The sequence below is a fragment of the Armigeres subalbatus genome, chromosome 2 (assembly GCF_024139115.2).
Source record: "Armigeres subalbatus isolate Guangzhou_Male chromosome 2, GZ_Asu_2, whole genome shotgun sequence".
NCBI classification, from domain to species: Eukaryota; Metazoa; Arthropoda; class Insecta; order Diptera; family Culicidae; genus Armigeres; species Armigeres subalbatus.
Genome location: NC_085140.1, coordinates 192,563,736 through 192,591,318, shown reverse-complemented (window position 1 = coordinate 192,591,318; position 27,583 = coordinate 192,563,736). Strand labels below are relative to the sequence as shown.

The following is a 27,583-nucleotide window of genomic DNA, read 5'->3' as shown; positions in this document are numbered from 1 at the left end:
TTTTCTCCACTTTCTTGCGAAAATGGAAAATTTCCCCAAATGCTCCCAGAACTCAGCTCATTATTTTCCCACATAAGCCGAGAACTTCTTATTTGAAACCTTCTAGCAGACATATTGTCACTATGAATGGGGTTCCAATTAATTGGTCTAGCGAAGGTAAATACTTAGGACTTCTGCTAGATCAAAAATTAACTTTTTTTTAAATCACATTGAAGGTATTCAAGCCAAATGTAACAAATATATTCGACGCTTATAAACAGAAAATCAAAACTTTGTCTTAAGAACAAACTTTTGATTTACCAACAAATTTTTGGACCAGCCATGTTGTATGCTGTGCCAATATGGACTAGTTGCTGCAGTACCAGAAAGAAGGAGTAGAGGAGGAGAGGATTCAAAATAAAATTTTGAAAATTATTCTGAAGTTGCCTCCGTGGTATAGTACCGATGAACTTCATAGAATTTCTAATATTGAGGCATTGAAACAAATGTCCAATAAAATAATTCCTAGTTTTAGACAAAAATCGTTGCAATCTTCTATTGCCACGATTAGCTCCTTGTACCCTTAGTATAAATTAGGTTAAGTTTAGTTTAAGTTTAAAACATTGTAATTTCTACATGGTTCAATTAACCCGAGGAAAAATCCTAACTGCCAGAGGCAATTGAAATGTATTAATAATAACTAAAAATGTAACATAGCAAATAAGGATGATAGTATCAAAGATTTTAAAGTACAAGATAGTCCACTCTTCAATCCTCCAGTAGCAGTAATGTTCTCTGTCAAAAGTGTCAGTAGGAGTTTCGAAAAATATAGATGGTCTGTAGAAAGAAGCTGGAAGCTGTCCTATAAGAGGAGTTAAAAAGGGAGGTAGGGTCTACAAATGACGAGTTGTGCCCCGCCATCTTTCGCTGTTATCCAAGAATATATATTTTTGCCGGATTCGGGAAAGATCTCCATTCTGGGTGGCTCTTTGATTTGGCACTGACCTGGTTCCCGATCAGATTAATGCTGACTTCTTTTGTTGCTTGGTAGTGAATAGAGATGTCGTAAAATCCCGATTAATCGATTAGTTACTAATCCATTACTCTCGATTCCTGTCGATTATTGAATCGATTGATCGTTGGATAATAATCGATTCAAAATTAATCGATTATTACAACGATGAATCGATTAAACGAAGTAATCAATTTATTTGCGACATCCTTATGATGTCGTAAAATCCTGATTAATCGATTAGTAACAAATCGATTACTCTCGATCTCTCTCGATTATTGAATCGATTAATCGTTAGGTAATGATCGATTCAAAATTAATCGATTATTACAACGATTAATCGATTAATCGAAGTAATCGATTAATTTACGACATCTCTAGTAGTGAACAGTAAACAGGTAAAACTGGAAGGAATACCATAAAGGAGCATGAAGGTAAGGGATAATTTGTGCCAATTTACACAATTTATGGACAACAAATAGTGCAAACAATAGAGGCTTGTTTGCAGCCGTTTGATCATTTATTCATCCACTTAGAATTCATTTGTTGATCAAAATCATTATCATATCAGGGGGGAAGGGGAATTTAATTTCTTTTTGCTTTTTTTTTCGTTTCAGAGAGCGAGCAAAGGCGCTTAAGGGGATACGGGAAGCACAAACAATCATCAAATCGTCATCATTTTCATCATTGAATGCTTAATTGTTTTTCTAAAACAAATATGAGTTTGAAAAAGTATCAGCGGCGCGTGCTTACTCTCCATCTACATGCTGATACATTTACAGTTACATTAAACAACTAAAAACCGAAATACGCCGCTCCAAAGTTACGAGGTGATAATGCTAGAAAGAGACAAAAGATAGGAAAAATAACACGGTGTGTAGTGCTTCCCCGAGTCACCTTAAACCTAGGCTATTAGCCAGGGCAAGGCTAATACCTTCGCCCCATCCGAGAAAAATCATCGGCAAGGATAATGGAGTGACATAAATTTCTTAGCAAAGTCACTCCCAACGTATTTCCACAAATGTTCTATCATTTGCTTATAATGATACTCCTAAACCACATACCCTACCCACCATCCAATTCCTTGACATCTATGAGGGCGTCGGTGAGTCGCTGGCCTCTCGTTAAGTAGATGTCATATCATCATTTCCTTCCCTTTCCTAGTAACGGAGAAGATGGGCGTGGCCGGCAATGATAGCTTTCATGTTTTATCATTTTGGACTTCAATTGGATTTCCATTGAATCCCAAATGGAAATCCATAAGCAATTGGTGTAAGAAAGGTAAAGAATATACATGACAACTATCAGTATGCAATCTACGAAATACTCCGTTACAACGCAACGCAACGCAAAACGCAACGAAGGAGAATGTTTTTTCGTAATTTCTGGCGGAGAACATCTTTCACTCACCACTTTTTCATAACGAATCCAGAAGAGAAACGAAATCGTGCAAGCTAACTTTTATCTACTCAGTTACTAAGTAAAATTATATTGGCCGCTCTTTTTTTAACCCAAGGGAACTTCACTAAATATCAGTCAAAAGCAGGATTACTCAAAATTATGAGTAGTCCTGCTAGCAAATCAAATGTTTGCGCCACTGGAAGTGAACGAAACAAGGTTATCACTTATAAGACCTGTGTTTCTTTCCCGAAAATAATTTCTACTTAAGAAAGATGCAGATTTGTCAAATGTGCCAGGGAAATTTTTGGAGTTGTTAGTACGAAAGAAACAACAGTAGGGATCGTTTTGGTAGAAAACGAAAAAACGAGCCTGTGATTAAACACTCGACCTCCTGCTTATAATGCGGACTATCGGGCTCGACTTCAGATTCAAAATTTACATTTTACATTTGGTCGGGGTTCAGCCAAAACGCACCAAGCGGCTTTTTGACTGACTTGTGATATTTTGTTCGTACAAGGACAACGGAAATCGTTTCATAACAGTTCAAGCGTCCATTTGTAATAGGATATCCTCATTTATTGGATTGAGGGTTATCCGATACAATTTACGATCAATTAAATCTGCTAAACGAAAGTTTGGGCAGAAAAATGGATAATTTTTCGTTGGCGCTTGGTGCGTTTTGGCTGAACCCCGACCATTTATGCAATTTCAAATGTATAAATTATCATCATAATATATTTTGGATAATTCTAAAATATTGATCAAAGTGGATGTTGGGAGGGAGAACGGCTATTATTTTCTCATGTTCTTACAGCAAAATTACTTTTGGGGTCCCCTTCATATTTTATGTACCTCCCCTCAATTCGATTGCAGATAGATGCAAATATCATTATTTCGATATAAAAATAAATATCTTTATTTTACCAAAATACCACGCGCAGAGAATCATTTGGGTATTAATCGTTTTCTCCTAATCGATTTGTTTCGTTAATAACTCAACTGTTTCCAAAGTTACAACCGTGATTGTTGCGTCTGGTGCAAGATACAATAATCCTTTATCGCACCAAACCATACAATCTTCGGCAAACTACCACAATTAACAAAGATAACATCAACGAAGAGCAACGAATTAATGCAGTTACGGCCCCATGATTCTAAGCACGAGGTTTGTGATGAAACATTTTTCTGTTATTCTCCATGAAATGTATAATTTAACTTCACGGATGTATAGTAGTCTGTAACTGTTGTTGTTATTGATACATAATTGATTTTTTGAAGTGCTGTCAAAAGTCGAATTTGAAAATATTCGAAGGGTATTGTTCCTTCTCCAAGAACTTTCTTTAATGAACTCTGAACTTTTAAATATTTAAATAATATAAAAACGCAGATTTTTCGACTTGCTGTGCGTATTCATCAATGATTTTTGCTATGGAACTCGACAGCGCATGCAATCTTCAAAATTGGGGAGTCTTGGGGAGACATAGATGTAATGAAGGGTTTGCTCGAAAAAAATATTTATTGAGTAGATATCGTTTGAAGGGGATTATTTAAACGATATCTACTCAATGAATATTTTTTTTGAGCAAACCCTTCATTACATCTATATCTACAGAAAAATTATCTGCTTTAGCACAATTTATATTTTCTTGAATTTTCTCGCCAATTTTATGTGTGACTAATGAGAGATCAAGTCCCCTCATATTGGGGCACCAACTAAAAATTCAAATATCTTCAAATTGCAATGGAATGCAGGATTTTTTATCAGTGCAGACAATTTAGCATACTTATGGCTTTGTGCTGTAAAAAATGATAGCATTTGGTCATTGTTGGGAGGAGATGTTCAAATTCTTTGTGGCCACTTAAAAAAACTTCAGGAGGGTCAAAACACAGTAAGTAATAGAGTAAACAAGATTGTCAATCCAAAAAACAACTCGCCATATAATGATCATTTGTCTAGATTCTAGAGGATTTATTAGAAAATACCGCCAAATCTCCCAAGGGGTCAAGACTCTCAAGGAATCAAGTCTCCAAACCTTCCCTTACTGTGGAAAGCCTGATAGTTAAAAAAAATCCAAATAGGCAGGTCTCCTGCTTGCATGACCATCATATACCAATTTATAAATTCTGACGTAAAACACCTTCAATTAGCTACTGGTGAAATGCCAATAAGAGCGAGTAAAATGGCTGGCGAAGTTTCAGAGCAATCATTTTCCCAAGATCCGTAATTTCATTTCCGCCATGAACAAAGCATCATCCGATGGATACATAAAGCTTCATTCAAAAATATTAGTCAATAGTTTCAAAATAGTTGAAAATAGTGACTTTTTGCGAGAAAAAGTGACTTTAGTGACTTGAAGTCGAAAAAAGAGACTTTTTAGTGACTTGCTCGAAAAAAGTGACCAAGTCACTAAAAAGTGACCCGCTACCAGGCCTGGGATATGTTTGACACTCCACACAGACAAAATGTCAGTATTTGGTTGGTACTTCCGGTATTATAAATGGTTGTCACAATTACGCATGTTAATCTCCATGTAACAAATAATAAAGTTGATGTATTCACAATAAAATACTAAAAATGGAAAATAGAACATTTTATTTTCTATGTTCGCTAAGAATAAAATCAGCAGTGATTCAAATCGTTCGGGGCTGTCAGTTTGAATATGAATCTGAAACATTGAATTTCCCAGCAGCTGTTCTAGATTCAGTTTTTATACCAGTCAACTGTCAAAAAAATAAAACTGGTAACCCCAAATACGAGTCATAATCCGAACACAAGATTGTGAACACCATAAACACAAAAGTTTCAATAGTTCTCAGTAGGGTGGATCAAGATCCAATTTAGATCCTGTAAAATGGATAACACAAGTGTTCGAAATATGAACAAGGCGCTTGGTATGAATCAAAACGATATGTCCTTTTCTGGATACAGGAATGAGACGAAGGAGGCAGTTTTTCCACCCTATTTTTAAAATTATAATTGTCTATGGAGTTACGCACGTCTCTTATTCCGGATGTAGTCCAACCATCGAACGTTTTTTCGATTTAACTCAACCATCGTAGTCCAACCATCGAATCCATTTTTTTATTTATGTAGTTCTGTTGCGTACTATAGGATTCCAAAGAGCGACCAGCGATCATTTCCTGCTATATTAGTGAAACACTAACTACTAGCATAGCGACCAGTGAATATTTCCATTCAAAATTTTGACTTCAGAAACAATTTAACAAAGAACGAATGATTCCAACAGATTATTTATAAAACGCACAGATTATCCGAAGTCTAGTTGAAAACATGCGATAAGCTGAAAAATTCAGGCAGATTAGAAAAACAGGTGTTTCATATGTTTATACCGTTTATAAGGGTTATTTTGAACAACCATGGAAGTGATTCTTCGATGCAAATGTTGGTCAGTAAATCGAGTCATTATGACGTTTGCAACTTCGCTTTGTTCTGATTGTTATGGAAGCGACGATACGCCTTAACACATCGCAACGATTTTATCAAAGTAACGTGTTGCTTCGATTAAATAGTTCGACCACCATCCGTAAAAGCGCTTTGGTCGCGTTCGCCTGTTTTTGGCAGGAGTGGGCTATATTGTTAATATACTATATTTGATAGTATTAAGAAAACACGGAATACCTAGTCTAAGAGATGAAGGCATGTATTAGATAGTCAGCAAATAAAAAAAGTTCCGATGATTCGGCGCTACGGACGCCGCTGATTGGCAGACCCGCCGATGATGCCGATTGGTACACGGACGTAAATGATGCGCTTCTGCTTCCACGACCGCCAGCACCAAGCACCGTAGCGACAAATCTAGACCAACATTTGAAAAAGGCGTAACAGCCGAAATTTATTCGTTCTGATTCTTTGTCCAGATAAATAGCTATATATGTGGACAAAGAATCAGAAGGAATAAATTTTGGCTGTTACGCCCTTTTTAAATATTTGTCTAGAAATATTCTGCTGCACCACCACCGTTGTCACTGAGACCGCCCCGGCCACTCTGATCCGCTCTCCGTGAAATCCCGAATAAAAGGGAGATAGAATTACAATCTGATGTCCGTGTTGGGGGTGCATGAACGGGATTGATTAATTCTGAATTTAAAAACAAAAAAAATGAAATTTTCAACAGTTTAACGTTGATAATATTATCGATGAGTTTTTTGCTGGAGAGTTTACGAATGGAATGATAAGAAAATCCTGAAAATCCGTTGAAAGATAAAGACGCTAGTAGCGCTTTAATCTATTCAAATTTCGTGACGGTCTTGAATTTGGAAATTTTTCGTTTTACACCCCGTATCCGAACCTTCCCCTTAGACGTAGTTTACGTCAAAATAATTAAAGTACCTCGTCTGAAATCAGTCTTGGGCTCTAGATGAAATATGGGTGTCATCAATAAAGATAAACTTAATGTTTTCAAATGTTATAAATTGTATGTACAAATAATGAAACATAAAATAAAACATCCAAGAACGTATTTTTTGTAAAAGTTCAATTTTTCATAGCAGTATTCTGCTGAACGTGGACATGAACTTCCACCGGTTGCGGTTGCTGCTGTTGGGAAGCTTTGTTGGCCTTCTGGCGACAGGTCAACGCAATATGACCTTTCTTCTGCGGGGCTCCTGCATTACTGGCACTGGTTCCTTCACTTTTCTGCTGCTTAGGCCCTTTTGCCTTTTTCTCTGCAACCGGCTGTACTTCTTGCGGTACACTCGGTTTCTGCTGCTGCTGCTGGGCCTTTGCCTTTTTGGAAGCGTCCGGTGCGGACGAAGCCGCAGGATTCTTATCTTGCGTATCTTCCGGAAGCTTTCCACCAGCGATTCTATCGCGCAATGCCTCATGGGCAAATGCGCCGAAATTACACTTAAGTGAGAGTCGTTTCAGCTCGTTCACAAATGTTCCCGTATATTCGCCAGGCCGTTGATTTCGACGGTAAAATGCTCGCCGAGCAAAGTACTCCACCAGTAGAGTTTTCATCTGGTCAAATGATTTTTCCTTCGGATCCGATGGTGCGCAGATCTCCTTCAGGATCTTATACGTGTCCTGACCGATACTGGAGATGAAGAGGGGCACTTTTTTGCTCTCATCTTCAACAGAGTTTAGCTCGAGGAAGTTTTGAAACTGCTCCAAGTAGTAATCAAAATCACCCTTCTGGCAGTCGAACGGATCCAGACGAGAAAATAAACTTGCTGACATGACTAAACTACGGTTTATTTGATGGTTTTCTATCAACAAACTTCCGCTGAGTAATGCACTGGCGAAGTGGTTAGCGTACGATAGAGACTGCTTCAGTTGTTGCGTATGAAGCGATGGGTTCACTGCTATCTGATGGCGAACGTTCGCGTGTGTTGGAAGTGTGACTGTAACTATTGTGGGCATTGAAAAATGATCCTAACATAATCAAATCGACACAGTTGTTTCATAAGGGCCAATGTCGCAATGAGCTCGAATGGAGAAAAATGGGTTGGAATGTTCCATGACATGTTTTCAATTATATTTCAAAGAGTAGATGTTATTTTAAATGTTAATAGTTTGCCTGAAATTCATCCATATCTAATCATTGAATCCACATATAAATAAAATTTACTTCGGATTTATTTCGATTTTGGATTGGAAAATATGATTTCGATTGGAAAATATGATTAAAGAATTAGTCGTCCTTTTTTTTCTAACAGTGTACACTTGCGCCCTTCAGAAATGCGCCATAATGTTTTTGACAACATCCTTTTCGCCCAAATTCCACGCCCGGCTGTCAACCTGTTTGTCAGTATCGCCTGTTTGCATCGCCCCGTTGTGTTTTCAAAGTACCGTTTAGCCCTTTTGCTCACATGTGTTTTGGATGCAAGAACGAAGTGTCATAATGCAAAAATGAAACACATTTTAGCCCTTTTGCTGCCAATCGCACTCGGGGCGCAATCGCACCGAGAAAAAAATTTCAACGGAAATGTAATATCGCCCTTCTGTATATTTTGAATATGCTACATATAGTACATTTCCAGGAGGTTCGATCTATGACATAAACTCGATTTGTTTACATTTGCGACTTCGGCCCTTATGAAACAACTATGTCGAAATGTTATCGCTAGATTTATATCAACACCAATACTGATGTAATTACTGTGCCCAACCAAACCCATAGATAACAGATTTTATTACAGTTCGGCAGGGCCGGTTTTAGCCGGAAGAGGGCTTGGAGCCAACAGTTTTTGGGGCTCCTAAATGCTCTGAAAAGGTTGTTGATTTTGATACATAATGATTTGTGGTGACGTGGGTTCATGCCCCCGCCCGGACTCTCCTAAATCTGGCCCTGCAGTTCTGTATGAGAACTAAAAATAATATATACACATTTGCTAATTTCTAATACAATCATGAGAAACTCAACCTGCGTATACATTGCCGTTATCCGGTCAAACAACTATTTGAAGGAAAAAATCCCATCCGCCATTATTGCCTTATCGGGGCAAGCGGCTTTTATCCGGTTTATGTATGCTTTCTTCAAAAGAATTACGTCTTTTCAATTCTATTATTGAGCGGTGCGGTGTTACATTCCTCAAATTCCTTATGAAAAATGTCCTTAATGCTAAATGACTCTCCCCATTGACGCTGTTCTCAGTTATGCAAAAACTTATTGCGCATACTGAGCAAATGCTACATGGCAATTAGGGAATGACCAATTCTGGGGAATGGTTCATTATGGCAAATTGATTCTGGTAAAAAGCCGTTTGGCAAATGTCAGTCAATCCGAATTATACCTTTAAATATTATTTTTCAAGGTTGTATGACATTCGGCAGAAAGTCATTTGCCAGAAGGCTTTTTGCCAAAATCAATTTGCCAGAATGGACCATTCCCCAGGAATCCGTTCGCCAGAATGCACCATTCACCAGAATTGGTCATTTCCTACTTGCCATGCACGCGTTTGCCCAGTATGAATAATAATTTATAACGCCATGCCCTTTTGGCATAGCAGTGAACAGCGTCAAAAGGGAGGAAAATTTAGCATAAGGGACATTTTTCATAATTTTGCTTTGTTGTTTGCAATAAGAAATTCAGTTGTTTTCTAGTAAGGAATAAAACACCGCACCCACCGATCGATAATTGAATTGGAAAGACGTAATTCTTTCAAAGAAAGCATACATAAGCCGGGTGTAGCCGCTTGCACGGGTTAAGGCAATGGCGGATGTGATCCTTTCTTTCAAATAGGTGTTTGCCCAGATTGCAATGGTGAATATTCACATATGTGATCGCTTGCTCGAATTTAGTAAATGGTGGATGTGACTCCTTTTTTAAAAGCAGGCGCTTGCCCGAATTAACGCAGTAGTGGAAGTAATTCCTTCTTTAAAAGTAGGAGCTGGCCCGGATTAAGGTGATGGTGCATATGATCCCTTCTCTTAAAAGAAGGCGCTTGCCTGGACTAAGGCAATGGTGAATGGGATGCCTTATTTAAAAACAAGGCACTTGCTCGGACTAAGGCAATGGTAGATGTAATTCCTTCTTTAAAAGTAGGCGATTGCCCGGATTAATGCAATGGTGGATGTGATCTCTTCTTTAAAAATAGGCGTTTGCCAGGATTAATATAATGGAAGATGTGATTCCTTCATTAAAACTAGGCACTTGTTTGGATTAAAGCAATGGTGTATGCTTTAATACAAACAAGTGCCTAGTGATCCCTTCTTTTAAAATAGACGTTTGCCTGGATTGAGGCAATGGTGGTTGTAATTTCTTCTTTAAAAGTAGCCGCTTATCCGTATTAAGGCAATGGTGGATGTGATCCCTTCTTTGAAAACAGGCGTTTGCTAGAAATAGGCGCTTGCTGCGATTAAGGCAAGGGTAGATGTTATCCTTTCTCTAATAGTAAGTGTTTGCCCGTGCCTGTGTTTTAATACGACAATTGTGGGTATGATTCCTTCTTTAGAAGTAGGCATTTTGCCTCGACTGGTAAATATAACTTCTTCAATAGCTGTCTAGTATGATTTAAAGTGATATTATCCAATTGTAGATATGATATAAGGCGAAGAAATATGATATCCATTCGTAAACAGTTTGTTTGGTTTTAGACAAATATGAATGTATTTTTTGATAAATAGTATCCATCTTTCTGAAAATTGTCTAATATGTTAAATAATCTCTTTTATGAAAATTAGTTATACCGAAAATCCTTTCATTAGTAAATAATGCCCAATCCCCGTGATACAAAATTACCTTCATTATATAATTCTTTTCCTATTTTTTAGCCACCAATAATAATCGGAGTTTCCAGTTTTACTATTTCTGGGGAATGGTGCATTCTGGCAAATGGTCTTTTCTGGGAAATGGCTTTCTGGTATATGGTCCATTCTGGCAAATGGGTTTCTGGCGAAAATCATTCTGGCAAATTGATTATGGCAAATGGTTTTCTGGGAAATGTCATACATTCATTTTTCAATGTAAATATATTAATGAAGCTTTTTTTAAAATACTCAAGCAAGACTTGGGCGAAAAGTCTACATTGTTAGATCTAGTATTGAATTGCACTTTCCCGAGAACAAGTTTACTGGTGGAATCACATTATTTCCATTGTATTTTATCGCTGGTCTTCCTGTTGTGTTTTCCTAGAGAGTTTTTAAAGTTACCACCAGTGCTTAAAGATCGCTTTTGTATACTTTGAAAACGCATTAGAGAAAATGACGATCTATGCAATATTCCAAAATGGTGGTACAATCAAACTTCTTTTTACGGAAGTTTTTTATACGTCTCTTCGTTTTACGGCCTCCTTTTTACGGCACGTGACGTAAAAAGAATTTGAACCATTATTGACATCCAAAAGTAAGCCTATAAGAAGGTTTTCTTAGAAACCCAAAGAACAAAGTAGATGCTTTGTATATTCATCATTTGCCTTCAACAATTTCTCCATCCCAGTTCATCCAAGAATTTTCAGGAGTCTACACGCGTAACCAAGGACCTAAGGTCTACATGCGTAACGAAAAAGCTGTTATCTCGTTGATGTCAATGGCCGCGGTATCAACCCAATTATGTTCTCCGAGTATCTGTCTTTCACTTGCGTCTTTAATCTGAGCATATGATATGTTGTAAGATCTCCAAATTGTCCTGGAGTTTGAATCAAATGATCTGTCGAATCAACCACGGCCTTCATGATGTCCCCAGCAGCGGTATAAACACAATTATGCCCTCTGAGTATTTTTCTTTCACTTGCGTTTCAAATCCAGACATATGAGATGTTATAAGATCTCCATATTATCCTGGAGTTTGAATCAAATGGTCTGCCGGATCAACCAAGGCTTTCATGATTTCCCCAGCCGCGGTAACAACCCAATTATGTTCTCCAAGTATTTGACTTTCACTCGCGTCTCAAATGTACGCATATGAGTTGTTCTAGAATCTCCAAATTATCCTGGAGTTGGTATCAAATGGTCTACCGAATCAACTCAACTATGTTCTCTGAGTATTTGTCTTTCACTTGCGTCTCAAAATAAAACATATGAGGTGTTGTAAGATCTCCAATTTTTCCTGGAGTTTGAATCAAATGGTTTGCCGAATCAACCAAGTCTTTCCTGATGTCCCCAGCTGCGGTAACAAACCAATTATGTCCTCCAAGTATTTGTTTCTCACTTGCGTCCCAAATCCAGGCATATAAAATGTTGTAAGAACTATAAATTGCTCTGGAGTTTACATCAAATGATCTACCGAATCAACAATGGCTTCCATGCTGTCCCCAGCCGTGGTAACAACGCAATTATGTCCTCCGAGTATTTTTCTTCCACTTGCATCTCAAATCCAGACATATGAGATGTAGTAAGATCTCCAAATCGTCCTGGAGTTTGAATCAAATGGTCTACCGAATTAACCAAGGCTTCCTTGATGTCAACGGCCGCAAAATCAGCTGAATTATGTTCTCCGAGTATCTGTATTTCACTTGCGTCACTAATCTAGGCATTTGATATGTTGTAAGATTTGTCTTGTAGTTTGAATCAAAGGGTCTGCCGAATCAACTAAAGCCTTCATGATGTCCCCAACTGCGGTATCAACCCAATTATGTCCTCCGAGGATTTTTCTTCCACTTGCGTCTCATATCCAGACATATGAAATGTAGTAAGATCTCCAAATCGTCCGGGAGTTTGAATCAAATGGTCTGCCGAATCAACGAAGGTTTTCATGATGTCCTCAGCCGCGGTATCCACCCAACTATGCTCTACAAGTATTTTTCTTCCACTTGCGTCTCAAATCCAGGCATATGAGATGTTGTAAGATCTCCAAATTGTTCTGGAGTATGAATCAAATGGTCTACAAAATCAACAATTACTTTCATGATGTTCTCAGCCATGGTAAAACCGAATAAAATGATCTTGTAGAACGCGATAGTTTTGGAACCTGTTTGTGGAACCTGGATCATGTCATCCTCATCAATAATTTATGTTCATGTGCTCTGATGACATAATTGGGAACCGAGGTGAGCCAGACTAGAGCTGAAAGACTCGCTAATAAAGATACAAAATGGGAACATACCCTCATTGGAGACATAGTTCCAAGTGAGGTTGATTTGGTAGACTGTTTGGTTCCTACTCTAGGGCAATATGGAGGACCGCAAGTAAACTATAAATACAAGTAGAACACAATTGGGGTGATACATCATTCAAGTTCATTTGGTAAGTAATCTAAATACACTTAGTGGACACAATGGCGTTGATTTTGTGCCTGGGGACATAATGGAAGCCTTGGTTCATTCGGTAGGCCATTTGATTCGAGCTCTAGAACAATTGGGAGATCTCCAGGATAATTTAGAGATCTGACAACATCTCACATGCAAAAATTTGAGACGCAAGTGAAAGACTAATACTCAGAAAACAAAATTGGGTTGACACCGCAACTGGGGACATCGTGAAAGCCTTTGTTGATTCGGTAGACCATTTGATTCAAACTCCAAGACATTTTGGAGATCTTGCAACACCTCATATGTCTTGTTTCGAGACGCAAGTGAAAGACAAATACTCGGAGACAAAATTCAGTTGATACCACGGCTTACGAAATCGTGAAGGCTTTGGTTGATTCGATAGACCATTTGATTTAAACTCCAGAACAATTTTTAGATCTAACAACAAATCCAATACCAGTGTTTGAGACTCAAGTGAAAGACAAATACTCGGAGAACATAATTGAGTTGATACCGCGGCTGAAGATATCTTGCAGGCCTTGATTGATTCGGTAGACCATTTCATTCAAACTCCAGGATAATTTATAGACCTTAAAACATCTCATATACTTGGACTTGAGACGCAAGTGAAAGATAAACAATCGGAGGGCATGATTTTGATGATACCGTGGCTGAGGACATCATGGAAGCCATGCCCAAGCAGCACACATGTTCCGCATGGGTTACTGCTACTCATATATGACCAGATTTAGTCACAATCAAGTTGTTGCAACCATTTTTATCTGACTTGTGCTGCTCGGGTGGTTGATTTATTAGACCATTTGATTCAAACTCCAGATCAATTTGGAAATCTTACAACATCTTACATGCTATAATTTGAGACACAAGTGAAAGACTAATACTGAGAAGACAAAATTGGGTTGACACCGCAGCTGGGGACATCGTGAAAGCCTTGGTTGATTCGGTAGACCATTTCATTCAAACTCCAGGACGATTTGGATACCTTAAAACATCTCATATACCTGGACTTGAGACGCTAGTGAAATACAAATACTCGGGAGGCATGATTGGAATGATATCGTGGCTGAGGACATCTTGCCAGCCTCAGTAGATTCGGTAGACTTGATTCAAACTTGATTTGATTCAAACTCCAGGACAATTTGGAAACCTTAAAACATCTCATATACCTGGACTTGAGACGCAAAAGAAAGACAAATACTCGGAGGGCATGATTTTGATGATACCGCGGCTTTGGAGATCATGGAAGCCCTGGTTGATTTATTAAACCATTTGATTCAAACTCCAGGACAATTTGGAGATCTTGTAACACATCATATGTCTTGTTTTGAGACGCAAGTGGAAGACAAATCCTCGGAGGACATATTTGAGTTGATACCACGGCTTGGGACATATTGTAGGCTTTGGTTGATTCGATAGACCATTTGATTTACTCCAGGACAATTTGGAGATCTTACAACATCTCAGATGCCTGTGTTTGAGACGTAAGTGAAAGACTAATACTCAGAAGACAAAATTGGGTTGGCACCGCGGCTGAGGACATCATGAAACCTTGGTTGATTCGGTAGACCATTTGATTCAAACTCCACGACAATTTGGCGACAATGAATAAATAAAGTGAAATACTAGAAATTTTAGCAAAAATTCTTTTTACGTCACATTCGTTTTCCATTGGCCGAAAGCGACATACGGCCTGTAGGGAAGGATAGGGATTGGAATAAAAAAACTATAAAAAAATATAACATTAGTAACTTTCGTAAAACAAAGAATAAACAAAGGGGTATGCATAAACGAAATAAATAGATACTAGTTAATGAATAGCAGAAAACTAGCATTATATAAAAAGAAAGCATTCATGAACGATTATGACGAATTGATCGCAGTGGACACGATGGATGTAAAATATACGGCAAATATAAACGGGCATGCTAATTGAAATGGGTGGATTGCAGTAGGCGTGGAATAGTTGGAAAGGTTAGAATAAATGGGTATGAAAAAAAAGGAACTCGAATCGCAGCAGGCGTAGGTGATTTTGAAAAAAGGGGATTTGAATAGGAATGCGCATGGGTAAAAAAAATTGATTGATCGCAGCAGGCGTGGAAATTCGAATCAGTTTGTTGGAAAATTTAAAGTGGAATGAACGTGTAATTTTATTTGAAAATCCCACAGAAGAGAAGGGCGACACGGCCGAACTGGTAAATTGGCCGAAAAAGTCGTTTCCCCTTATTGGTCGTCTGGCCGAATAGGTCATCGGCCGTTTGGCCGAATTGGTCGGTTGACATAATGAGCCATTTGGTCGAAAATATCGTTTGGGCCAACAGGTCATACGGCCAAATATCAATAACTGAACGGGGAATTTGCAGTTGTTGAACACCCATACTTAACAAAAAGCAATCAAATTTTTCTCGCTGAAGAAGACACCGATGTCGAAACGTGGGACAAAATTTTAAAATTTCTTCTAATAAATCAGACTGCATAGCCGTTAAATCTCAAAAATAAACGGGTAATTTAGTCAAAAATATTCATCAGTTTGGCCTAATGACATTTATGTGAAAAGGCCTTTTTGTCAAACGACCGTTGAACGAAATTTAGTAACCTCTACTTTTCAAGTCGATACTGGCCTATAAGTCAAAAGTCATCTTCCCAATTCCCATTAAGCCGAACTGAACGTTTACCCGAAACTGTTATCAGGTCGAAAATGGTTTGACCAAAAATGAATCGTTTGTTTGAGAAACTGCATATGTAACATTTTTGGTCAAAATGAGATTTTTATATATCCTTGTCCAAAAATACATATTTTGGCTAAAAACACGACAAAAAAAAATATTTAGGAATGTATGAAATTTTTCGTTTGTTTGAGAAACTACATATGTCCATGCACTTTGAAGAGCAATAGTGGAGTACTGCTTACAGTTTTAGCACTGGAAATGACCCAGGGTGTTGAGTTTTGCCAAAAACTATTGATCTTTTTCTACCAAATGACAATTCTTACCAAACGGCATTTTTGGTCAAATGATCCATATTTGGTCAAACGACTTTTTCAGCCGAACGGCATTTTCAGCCAAATGACCTGCTTTTTACAAGTTCGGCACAACTTTTTACAAGTTCGGCACAACTTTTTACAAGTTCGGCCAAATTTTCCTTTTGCTTACAGCCAAACTACATTTTCGGTCGAATCAGTTTTGACAGTATCCGTTAATCGTTTAGTTTTGCAATATGGTACTTGGCTAGATGTCTTTTGGCCTAATGGTCAATATCGACTTAAAAACAGAGAGGCTACGAAATTTCGCACAATGGTCAATTGACAAAAAGTCTATTTAGCCAAACGAGAGGCCATTTTTGACCATATTACCCGTTCAGTCCGAGGTTCAGTCAATGAGATTTGGCCGTATGACCCGTCGGACCAAATGACATTTTCGGCCAAATGGACCATTCTGTCAAAAAACCATTTCGGCTGAACGGTATTTTTGGCCAACGATCGCACAGTGATGCGTTTGGCTAAAATCGTGAACTTTTTATTTTACCACTTTAGGGTGTTATTTTTTGGCATCGGTGTCTTCGGGAATAAATTTTAGAAAAATATGGCGCATCGAATGACGAAAAGTTGTAGTACCAATTTTTGCCACAGGTGGCGCTGCAAAATGTAACTTCTTTAATAAACGATTTTTAAATAAATGGTTTTATATGGTGTCTTTGGCAAAGTTGTAGTGTAATTTATTATGAATTTTATTGCTGAAGACACCGAGTGTCCATCTATCATCGTGTTTGAAATACGGGCGTTTTTTATGGACAGACCCTAAAAAACAGTATTTAAAGATATTTTCGAAACTAACAGTTTCAGGTCAATACAATGTTCTACAAAAATGTATATATAAGCAAAATAGACCATTTTCTGGAAGATACCAGGGATGTTTTTTGCAAACATGACTTGTTATCGGCGATTTAAAGTCGAAAATAGTGATATTTGAAGACTTCATATGCAAAAGAGGGCAAATTGGGGCAAGGAAATCCCCACAGGATTTAAAATATCTGGTCTGTAGTTTCATATGCGTATAATTATGTCTGTCTCCACGTGTATCCAAACAAGTATTTTTAAATTTCATACACCGACATTTTCAACTGATATTTATATAATAATTGAGATTTCACTACACTGCATACCACGCTGTTAAATGTTAATGTCAAAAGAAGTGCAGCGTGAAGCTATTTTTCTGTTCTCTTCATCCAATCATTTCACACAATGCAAATCTGACGTCATACGCTACTAGGGATGTCATAAAATCCCGAATAATCGATTAGTAGCTAATCAATTTCTCTTTATTCTTGTCGATTATAGAATCGAAATTATATAATTATAGTAACAGTTATAAGAAATATATTTTCAGTAAGTAAGGACATACATTCATCATTTTTTTTTTTTTTTGACTTTATTAAAGTGATTTTTAAGTTTGACAAAGTTCATCACTTACTCTACAAACTATTTCACTCGCTGATATGGTATTTATAAAGTTATACGTGTGTAAAAGTGTTCAGATTTTATCGCGCACAACCCTCAAGTACGATTCTTCACAAGCCACGGAGTGTGTAGAGTACGTTATGAAATGTGCTATCGCTTATCAGACAAAATACATGAAGTGCGCGTTATCAGTTTTTTAATGCGTATTGAAAGCGCGATTGAGTTTCATCAGGTCTCATCTTTATGCCTTAAAGTATCGTCGTTAAATTATATATTTGGTTGCTTCACAACGCGACTTCCGATTTATTAGGATCCCTGCTAACAAACTATCCTTTTCCAATGGCAATCATGGAGATGCGGAGAACTGCTCGGTCTCTTGTACCAACAATTGTCGAATTAATATGCCTCTCCTTATGTTGCATTCACTGCAGTGGCGTAGCCACGGGGGTGGTTGGGTGGTTTTGGACATAAAACCCCCCCCAGAGACAACATTTTTAGAAGGAATTTTTTTTTTCTAAAAAAAATTATATTCAGAAAACCCCCCCCAGACCAATTTTCTGGCTACGCCACTGATTCACTGTGACCAGCATTCAATTAAAAAAGCAACTAGCAAAACACGAAATGTACAATCATGGCTATTAGAAATGCGATATTTGTTCGGAAAATCGATGAACATTTAACAAATTATGTAAAGATAGGTCCAGATTTTTGATATTTGGAAATGATAATGTGTAAAATATGCATCGATTTCTCAAAACCACCATTGGCTTTTCTTCTATTTGTCCTACCTACGACTTGAAACGTGGATGCGTCTGAATACAAAACAGCATATTAACAATATGTTCACTTTTACTTAAACATGAAATTGAATATTTTGTACACACTTAAAAATTGGACCGAACTCGGTTGAATTTGAACCGAGTTTTTATCTGCTGAACACTCGGTTGCCCGCTCGGTTCAAGATAGTTAAACCGAGTGTTCTGTAAACTTATTTTAGCTCTCACTTGTCAAACTTACCGAAAAAAAACTCGGTTTACTAGAAGTATAATCGGTTAAAAAACCATACCGGAAGTTGTCAAATACAACCGACCGAACTGTAGAAAACTACGGAATTCGGTTGTTTAGATTTTTGAGATGCCCGTAGGAACTACTTCAGTTTAGAACAAAAACAAAACACAGCAGCATTCTTTAAACACATGTTTTATTAAATTTAATGTTAATTTGATTACGCAGCAGTTTTTTGCTTGTTCCCCAAACTCGAATGGGTTGTGACTTGGGTCGTCCAATATAATTTCCAACGTGATCGAAATTGTTTTTCTGTAGAAACCTATAATTGGTCTGAGATATAAAAAAAACTTCTATTATAAATTCCAATCTGTTTCCAATCCAATTTCCTTACCTTACAGTAGTATATTCCGAAATTACTTTGTTATTATTGAACATGAAAAATTCGTTCCACGAAGCGTACACACAATGATGAATGATGAAATGCATCTTGTTTTGAACCTAATTCTTTTGATCAGAAACGTTAACATCTTGCTGCCGTGAAACGGATGTTCGGTTCTGTGAATTAATTTTACCGAGTTTTCTCGGTTTTAAAGTACTGAAACAGTAAACAAGAATGATTAACCGAATTTTTCGGTTCTGTCTCACCTCTTATCTGTCAAAAATTTCCAAATGCATCCGATCAATCGGTTTTATTTGTAAACATGTGACTGAAAACCATATTTTTACCGAATTATTCGGTACTTTGATGGCAACTGATCATGTTCGGTTAAAACAAAGAACCGACTTCGGTACTAAATTTTAAGTGTGTATGCTCAATCCATGCAATTTTAAAGAGAGATTAATCCTCCTGGTGTGATAATTTTTACACCAATATGATTACTTGCCATCATGAAATTTCTTCGTCACATTTTGAACCTATCTCACGTTGTGCCATGATACACCTTTCTCGTACCTTCTCCACCCTTTACATGATCACGGCACACGACGATTGCTCCTCTTCTGCAGGCTGGTTGGCCCTCCTATGGCTGGTCAATGCAGCTTGACCTCTTCTTTGCTGTGCTCCTCCCCCACCATAACGTCCGCCTTGCTGCTGCTGCCTTGGTCCCCTCGTTCGCTTTTGTGGATCATCCGGATTGAGGTTATATTCCGCCCCCGCCGCTGCAGTATTCTGCTGGACGTGCACGTGAACTTCCATCGGTTGCTGTTGCTGCTGTTGGGAAGCTTTGTTGGCCTTCTCGCGGCTGGTCAATGCAATATGACCTTTCTTTTGCTGAGCTCCTCCACCACTTTTTTGTTGCTTAGGCCCTTTTGCCTTTTTCTCTGCGACCGGTTGGACTCCTTGCGGTACACTCGGTTGCTGTTGCTGAGCGTCTGGCTCTTTTGATGGATTGGTGGGTGCGGCCGGAATAGATGGTTTCTCATCTGGCGTATTTTCCGGAAGCTTTCCGCATGCGATTCTATCGCGCAACGCGTGATGCGCAAATGGTCCGAAATTACATTTCAGTGACAGTCGTTTCATCTCGTTCACATACACTCCCTTTTTCTCGCCGGGTCTTTGATTCCGGAGGTAGAATTCCTGCCGGGCAAAGTACTCCACCAGTAGGGCCGTTATCTGGTCAAATGATTTTTCCTTCGGGTCCGATGGTGCGCAAATTTCCTTCAATATTTTATACGCGTCCTGGCCGATACTGGAGATGAAGAGGGGTACTTTTTTGCTCTCATCTTCAACCGAATTTAGCTCGAGGAAGTTTTGAAACTGCTCCAAGTAGTAATCAAAATCACCCTCCTGGCAGTCGAACGGATCCAGACGGGAAAACATACTTGCTGCCATGACTTTACTTTGGTATGTTTGATTGATTTTTACGCCTTGAATTTTCTGCCGAGCGATGCACCGGTGAGCGTACGATAGAGACTGCTTAGCTTGAGTGTGTAGTGACGGAAAAACTCCCATCTGATGGAGAACGTTTGAGCGATCAACCCGCGGCGTGACTGTAGAAACTGCTTGTGGCAATACTATATAATTTGCAAATACATTTGAAACCCATGAATGGTGCAGCTACATACTAACAGCATTAGGTTTAAAATACAGTGGAGGGATGAAGTAATATAATCTTTACTGGTCTTTACTGGTATTTTCATTAAAGAAAACAGTCGAATCAGTATTTGTACTCCTTTCGTATTCGATTTTTAATATTCGTATTGTTCTGAACTCTGCAGATTTTCGATTCGAGGTTCTAATATGAAAATAATTAGTGCTTCATATAGGATGTTAATCACCACTGCTTTGTTATTGCTACACTCGAAAAAAAAGAGTATTGGTATATGGGGAGATATAAATAAGTTATGTTTATAAAGCAATCACATTCACACAATATGTCTATACTCAACACTGCAAAAAGGGGATTCCCACATCATCTCATATGCGAACCAAGCACCAATATTTGTGTTCACAATCTCCACCGTCGACTCGAGTACAGTCGTGTGCAGTGAAATCGAATCAAATTCAGACAGATTCAAATAATGTCAGCCAATAAGTCTAATAACTGGAGTACTCCATCTACTCAACGAGGAAGCAACCAACGCAATCATCACCATGGTGCATCCTCCCAGCAAGGTAAATTAAGTGAGGAGATAAAACGGTTTACATTGGAGTACACGTCCGGATTACATGCACCTGGTCGTGCTGCGAACACAAAAAAGGTTCCACCAAAATCGAGTGTGCCTCCTTTCGCGGTGAAGGTGGTATCAGAGAGACATACAAAGGTGAATAAAGTTGCCAGTTCTGGTGGCTCCTCAGGGATAAAACCGGGTGGTCATCATAACAAACCGAACGCACCCCCCCAACAGCAGAAAAGCCGCGGTGGGGGACAGCAGAAGCAGCACAAGTGCAAAGTTTGCGGGCACGGACACAAGGAGGCGGATTGTTCCCATAAGGATGCGTTGTGCTTCATGTGCCGTAAAAAGGGCCACATTGCGTCGGTGTGTCGGGAGAAAATAATCAAAGCCGCACAGCAACAGTCATCCCCCGCAATACAGGTGCATGTTCACGTTCACCAGAGTAATGTTGTGCAGAGTAACCCAGCCGGCAAAAAGAAATAACCTTGAAATAACTCGTTCATGTATTCCATTATCAATATCCATTTATTAGAGTGAAATCAGTAGTGATTCAGTTTGGTTGTAAATTTTCGAATACTATTCTAGTTTGAATATGAGCCAAAATAGAACCTACTCACAGGTTTCCTCAGCAGTGTTCTATTCACGTTTGATTTTTTTTTCATTAAATGAAATGATTATGTTGCTGCTGAGGAAGGCGCGGTAAATGCAAAGTGGATTGATCCGTACATAAAATGACGCATTCATGCACCAAAACAATTGAAAAATATTTGAATCTCGTGATTCATTCGTGGTTCAAATCTGCAGAAAATAGAACTGGGCGGTATAACAGTTTTAAGCTTTAGAATCTCGACTGTTATAAAAAATGAATCTTGAGCCACTGCTGGGAAAGTGCATGATTCAGATTCATATTCAAACTGACAGCCCCGAACGATTTGAATCACTGCTGATTTTACTCTTATACTCCTCTTATACTCCCACTTCCATGCTTCAAATATGTACATTAAAAACATTTAAAAAATATTGAACAATTATTTTGAAGAACAAATCCGATTTTACGTCCTGCAATCAATCAAAATTAGTTTCCCGTTTAATGAAGCTGAAATAAGTATTTTTTAAGCAGAAATTTTTTTTATTTCCAGTATTTACAAGTTTGACAATTGACACAAAAAAGCTGTGTATGTGGCCGAGCATTAGTGATTAATCATAGATTTAATCATGATTAATGAATAATGGGTTATTGGGTACAAAAAAAAATCGATTTAATCATTAATCACTAATCGTTAGTCATAGATTTTTGCATTTAATCTTTAATCATTAATCATATTCATGATTGTTTTGAGGTTATTCATTAATCATCAATTTTAATCGCTTTTATTCATTAATCTTTAATCATAATCATACAGTTTTTATACCTTTAATAACATAATTTGGTAGAAAGGTTACTTGATTATTGATCACTATGCAAATCATTTAATTTGATTATTCATAATCATTAATCATTAATCATATCGATAGTTAATCATTAATCATACACATATTGTGTCAACATTTAATCACAATCGGTAATCGTTAATCATACTTCAAACGATTTATTCATTAATCATAATCGTTAATCATTGTCAAAAAATAATTTAATCGTTAATCATAATCATTAATCATTGAATAAATCATTAATCATAATCTTTAATCACAGAGTTGCATGATTTAATCATATCAAATTTAATCATTCATTGGAAGCTTTATTCATTAACGCACTGGTATGAGGAAGGAGGAAAGGATTAAGTTTTGATCTTGAGTATTTTTTACTATAGATCCATTCAGTGGTACTGGGACATGTCCTTTGCATGAATATTCCTGGCATTGTCCTATCAAGGCATTGTCCTATCCATGATTATGGTAAGAGCATATCACCTAGGTAACTATTTAGTTGCAATACTGTCTGGTAGGTCTGATTTTCCAAGTCTTAAAAATTTCATCAAACGTTAGACAGTTTACGGTATGTAGTTTTTGTATGAAGGCATCGTCTTGAAAGAGCAGTGAGTTAACAGATGCGGTTTCAAAGCTATCCAGACTATAAACCGTAATCATAGAGGTTTCTAATATCCTAATAAATAGTCCACTGATTGTTCTTAACGACCCCAGGAATTACGTTTCAATTCCAAAAGTGTCTTATAGTTTTTGGAGGTTGAACAAAAGTTATATGTGATTATGCAAATGTGATTATTTCAAATTTTACAACATTTTCAGCATTTTATTATGGTCATAGCATATGAGATGTTATACGATCTCCAAGTTGTCCGGCTTTCACGATGTTCCCAGTCGCGGTGTCAACCCAATTTTGTTTTCTTAGTATTGGTCTTTCACTTGCGTCTCAAATACAGGCATATGCGATGTTGTATGATCTCCAAATTGTCCTGGAGTTTGAATCAAATGGTCTATCGAATCAACCAAAGCCTTCATGATGTCCTAAGCCGTGGTATCAACTCAAATATATTTTCTGAAAATTTGCATCTCAAAACAAGACATATGAGGTGTTGTAAGATCTCCAAATTGTCTTGGAGTTTGAATCAAATGGTCTCATGAATCAACCAAGGCTTCCATGATGTCCTCAGCCGCGGTGTCAACCTAATTTTGTCTTCTTAGTTTTGGTCTTTCACTTACGTCTCAAATACAGGCATATGCGATGTTGTATGATCTCCAAATTGTCCTGGAGTTTGAATCAAATGGTCTATCAAATCAACCAAAGCCTTCATGATGTCTTAAGCCGTAGTATCAACCCAAATATGTACTTCGAGGATTTGTCTTTCACTTGCTTTGAGACGCAAGACGTATGAAGTGTTGTAAGATCTCCAAATTGTCCTGTAGCTTGAATTAAATAGTCTACTAGTTCAACAAAGGCTTCCATGATGTCTTCAGTCGCGGTATCAACTCAATTATGTTCTCCGTGTATTTGTCTTCCACTTGCGTCTCAAAACAAGACATATGAGGTGTTATAAAACCTCCAAAATTTCCTGGAGTTTGAATCAAATGGTCTAATGAATCAACCAAGGCTTCCATGATGTCCTCAGCCACGGTATCATATAAATCATGCCCACCGAGTATTTGACTTTCACTTGAGTCCCAAGTCCAGATATATGATATGTTTTAAGGTCTCCATATTGTCCTGGAGTTTGAATCAAATGATCTGCCGAACCAACCAAGGCTTCCATGATGTCCCCAGCCGCGGTGTCAACCTAATTTTCTCTTCTGAGTATTAGTCTTTCACTAACGTCTCAAATACAGGCATATGAGATGTTGTAAGTTCTCCAAATTATCCTAGAGTTTAAATCAAATGGTCTATCAAATCAACCAAAGCCTTCATGATGTCGTAAGCCGCGTTGTGAACCCAATTTTGTCTTTCCCTTGCGTCTCAAATTTTAGCATGTAATATGTTGAAAGATCTCCAAGTTGTCCTGGAGTTTGAATCAAATGGTCTACCAAATCAACCAAGGCTTCCATGAAGTCTTCAGTCACGGTATCTACTCAATTATAATCCCCGAGTATTTGTCTTTCACTTGTCTCAAATCAAAGCATATGAGGTGTTGTAAGATCTCAAAGTTATCCTGGAATATGGATAGCTTTCGAATTGCGTCTCAAATTCTGCCATGTAAGATGTTGTAAGATCTCCCAATTGTTCTAAAGATTGAATTAAATTGAATACTGAATCAAATAAGGCTTGCATCATGTCCCCAGCCACGATATTAACGCCATTATGTCCACTAAGTGTATTTAGATTACTTACTGCATGATGTCCCCGACTTGCATGATGTCCTTAGCAACGATATCACCCCAATTGTGTTCTACTTGTATTTATAGTTTACATGCGATTCTACAAATTGCCATAGAGTAGGAACCAAAATCAACCTCGCCTGGAACTATGTCCCCAATGAAGATGTGTTCCAATTTTTTTATCTTTATAGCGAGGCTTTCAGCCCTAGGCTGTCTCACCTCGGTTCCCAATTATGTCATCTGACTACATGCACATAATTTATTCATGAAAATGACATGATTCAGGTTCTCCAAACTGCCATATGACCCCAGCACAGTTATGTAACCAATCACGTCCTCCAAGCACATTTTTTGTACATGTAATGCGATATTCTAGGCCTTCCAAATTGACCTGGAGTGTGGACAAATAGTCCTCAGTCCTCTAGTCTGCGTTCTCAGAGCCCATGCAAATGTTTTGTATATGACTGGATTTGAGACGCAAGTGAAAGAAAAATATTCGAAGAACATAAATGGATTGATACCACGGCTGGGGCCATCATGGAAGCCTTGGTTGATTCGGTAGACCATTTGAATCAAACTCCAGGACGATTTGGAAATCTTACTACATTCTCATATGTCTAGATTTGAGACGCAAGTGATAGAAATAAACTCGGAGGGCATAATTGGGTTGATACCGCGCCTGGAGACATCAAGAAAGGTTTGGTTAATTCTGCAGACCATTTAATGCAAAGTCCAGGATAATTTGGATATCTTAGAACAACTTATATGCCTACATTTGAGACGCGAGTAAACGACAAATACTCGGAGGATATAATTGGGTTGTTACCGTGGCTGGGGCCATCATGGAAGCCTTGGTTGATTCGGCAGACCATTTGATTCAAACTCCAGGACGATTTGGAGATCTTACTACACCTCATATGTCAGGATTTGAGGATTTGATACTCCAGGGAATTCTCGGATGCCCTAGAACGTCATTAGGTTTAATATATCAAGTAGGGCATGATACATTTTTAAAAAGAGATAACAGCTCTTTCGTTACGCTTGTAGACCTTAGGTCCTTGGTTACGCGTGTAGACTCCAGGAATTTCTTGGATGACCTGGAATGGAACAATAGTTGAAGGCAAATGATGAATATACAAAGCATCTACTTTGTTCTTTGGGTTTCTAAGAGTGCCTTCTTATAGGCTTACTTTTGAATGTCAATAATGTTTCAAATTCTTTTTACGTCACGTGCCGTAAAAAGGAGGCCGTAAAACGAAGTGACGTAAAAAAACTGCCGTAAAAAGAGGGTTTAGTGTCTTTAGAAGTCCACGGGAAAAATAAACCTGGAATCCTCGTGACATCTGAAGACGGCGTTACTGTTGAGGTCGAAATACGTATCTGTCAAGATACAATTAAGTGGTGGAATTCAATGGGATTGTACAAACTCGTCTTATGACAAGGTAAACCTGGAATTACAATTATCCCTAAGCCCGCATGGAATATGGATGATCTTTTGATATTGAATCGCCAAGGTCCATGATAAATTTTGAAAGTTAATTAACCTCAAAGAGATTAGTAGTAATTGCTTGAAACCATTGAAGATTTACAGAAATTTGTGGGATCCGTAACCTCTGCTGGAAGGTTGTAAAGATTTTCAAAAATCAGAAGCATTCTAGAATGGGCAGTAAGACAAAAAGGTGAATGACTAGAGGTCGGATAGGCAGAAGATGGAAGGATCCGAAGTTCGAATGAACAATATTCAAAAATTCCTAATTTCATGTACATGACTGAAAAAATATTTTCAACAATAATTTTCGAAACACTTCTAAAGCAAAAAATAGTTTGGTATTCTCCAGAAATTTGCCATCTTTATGTCATGGGCAGTTCTTTAGCTAATTTACAGTCAGAGTGCAGCAGTCACTGGGCGGGCAATGTGTGGGTTGTTTTTGTCTTGAATCACGATACAATGAAGTTAAATAATTAGTGCTTGACGGATCGTTGTGCACTTGTAGTACGCGTCGTTTCTATCTAAAAAGCTTGATTCTGTGGTATGTGGAGTACGCAGGGTTTGCAAAAATAACTCCTTATAGATAACATACAACCTTTATGAATCATTATAAGCCATGAACAATCACCGAAAAGTTATGATAAAACGCTTCGTCCTCGCTCGTTTTCCGTTGAGGACCATAGTTTTATCGCACAGCTGTATAAAAAAATTGAAATAAATAATCGGAACCAGTGTCCCCCGGAATTGGGGCTGTTTTTAAAGCACTTATCATGGAGTATAGCTTCCGAATCGTCACAACTTGCCATTTTTTAATGGACATTGAGAGTGATCGACTTAAAAGAGCTACTGGCAACTGTGACATGAACAATCCTGCTATTTGGAAATACAATGTTTGTTCAGAAGACCAACGAAAGTTTCACAAGTTTTGTGAAGATTCTATCCGGTAGTAAAGATTTTTGATATTTAGAATTGATTTCATGTAAAATTTGCATCGATTTTTCAACACCATAACTGTTGCCTAAATAGTCATTTCTCGTATTTGTGGATGCGCCTCTGGATACATTGTCTATACAAATAAACATTAGGTATGTAGTGATTAATTTTTTCAACACTTGATCCAAAACAAGAAATCCCAGGACAGACGGACAGACAGACATTTGCTCAGTTCGTCGAGTCGATTGGTTAC

At 38.0% G+C, this 27,583-nt stretch overlaps 4 protein-coding genes across 4 annotated transcripts in view; 1 reads left to right on the top strand and 3 right to left on the bottom strand.

The window, feature by feature from the left end:
- LOC134211429 (four and a half LIM domains protein 2-like) overlaps positions 1 to 27,583 on the bottom strand; it is a 589,158-nt gene that overhangs the window by 379,695 nt on the left and 181,880 nt on the right. The gene's annotated exons all lie outside the window — the stretch shown is intronic.
- On the bottom strand, positions 6,810 to 7,790 carry LOC134215669 (uncharacterized). Its single transcript, XM_062694804.1, has one exon. It carries the CDS (start codon positions 7,773 to 7,775, stop codon positions 6,888 to 6,890), a length of 888 nt encoding a protein of 295 aa, XP_062550788.1. The 5' UTR covers positions 7,776 to 7,790; the 3' UTR covers positions 6,810 to 6,887.
- LOC134211427 (uncharacterized) lies at positions 18,095 to 20,522 on the bottom strand. Its single transcript, XM_062688269.1, has one exon. It carries the CDS (start codon positions 20,473 to 20,475, stop codon positions 19,489 to 19,491), a length of 987 nt encoding a protein of 328 aa, XP_062544253.1. The 5' UTR covers positions 20,476 to 20,522; the 3' UTR covers positions 18,095 to 19,488.
- On the top strand, positions 20,769 to 22,134 carry LOC134211428 (uncharacterized). Its single transcript, XM_062688270.1, has one exon. The coding sequence runs from the start codon at positions 21,045 to 21,047 to the stop codon at positions 21,621 to 21,623; it is 579 nt and encodes a 192-aa protein (XP_062544254.1). The 5' UTR covers positions 20,769 to 21,044; the 3' UTR covers positions 21,624 to 22,134.

Excerpts from the sequence above, each read along its gene's own strand:
- LOC134211428 (XM_062688270.1), top strand. The coding sequence starts at position 21,045 with ATGTCAGCCAATAAGTCTAATAACTGGAGTACTCCATCTACTCAACGA.
- LOC134211427 (XM_062688269.1), bottom strand. The coding sequence starts at position 20,475 with ATGGGAGTTTTTCCGTCACTACACACTCAAGCTAAGCAGTCTCTATCG.
- LOC134215669 (XM_062694804.1), bottom strand. The coding sequence starts at position 7,775 with ATGCCCACAATAGTTACAGTCACACTTCCAACACACGCGAACGTTCGC.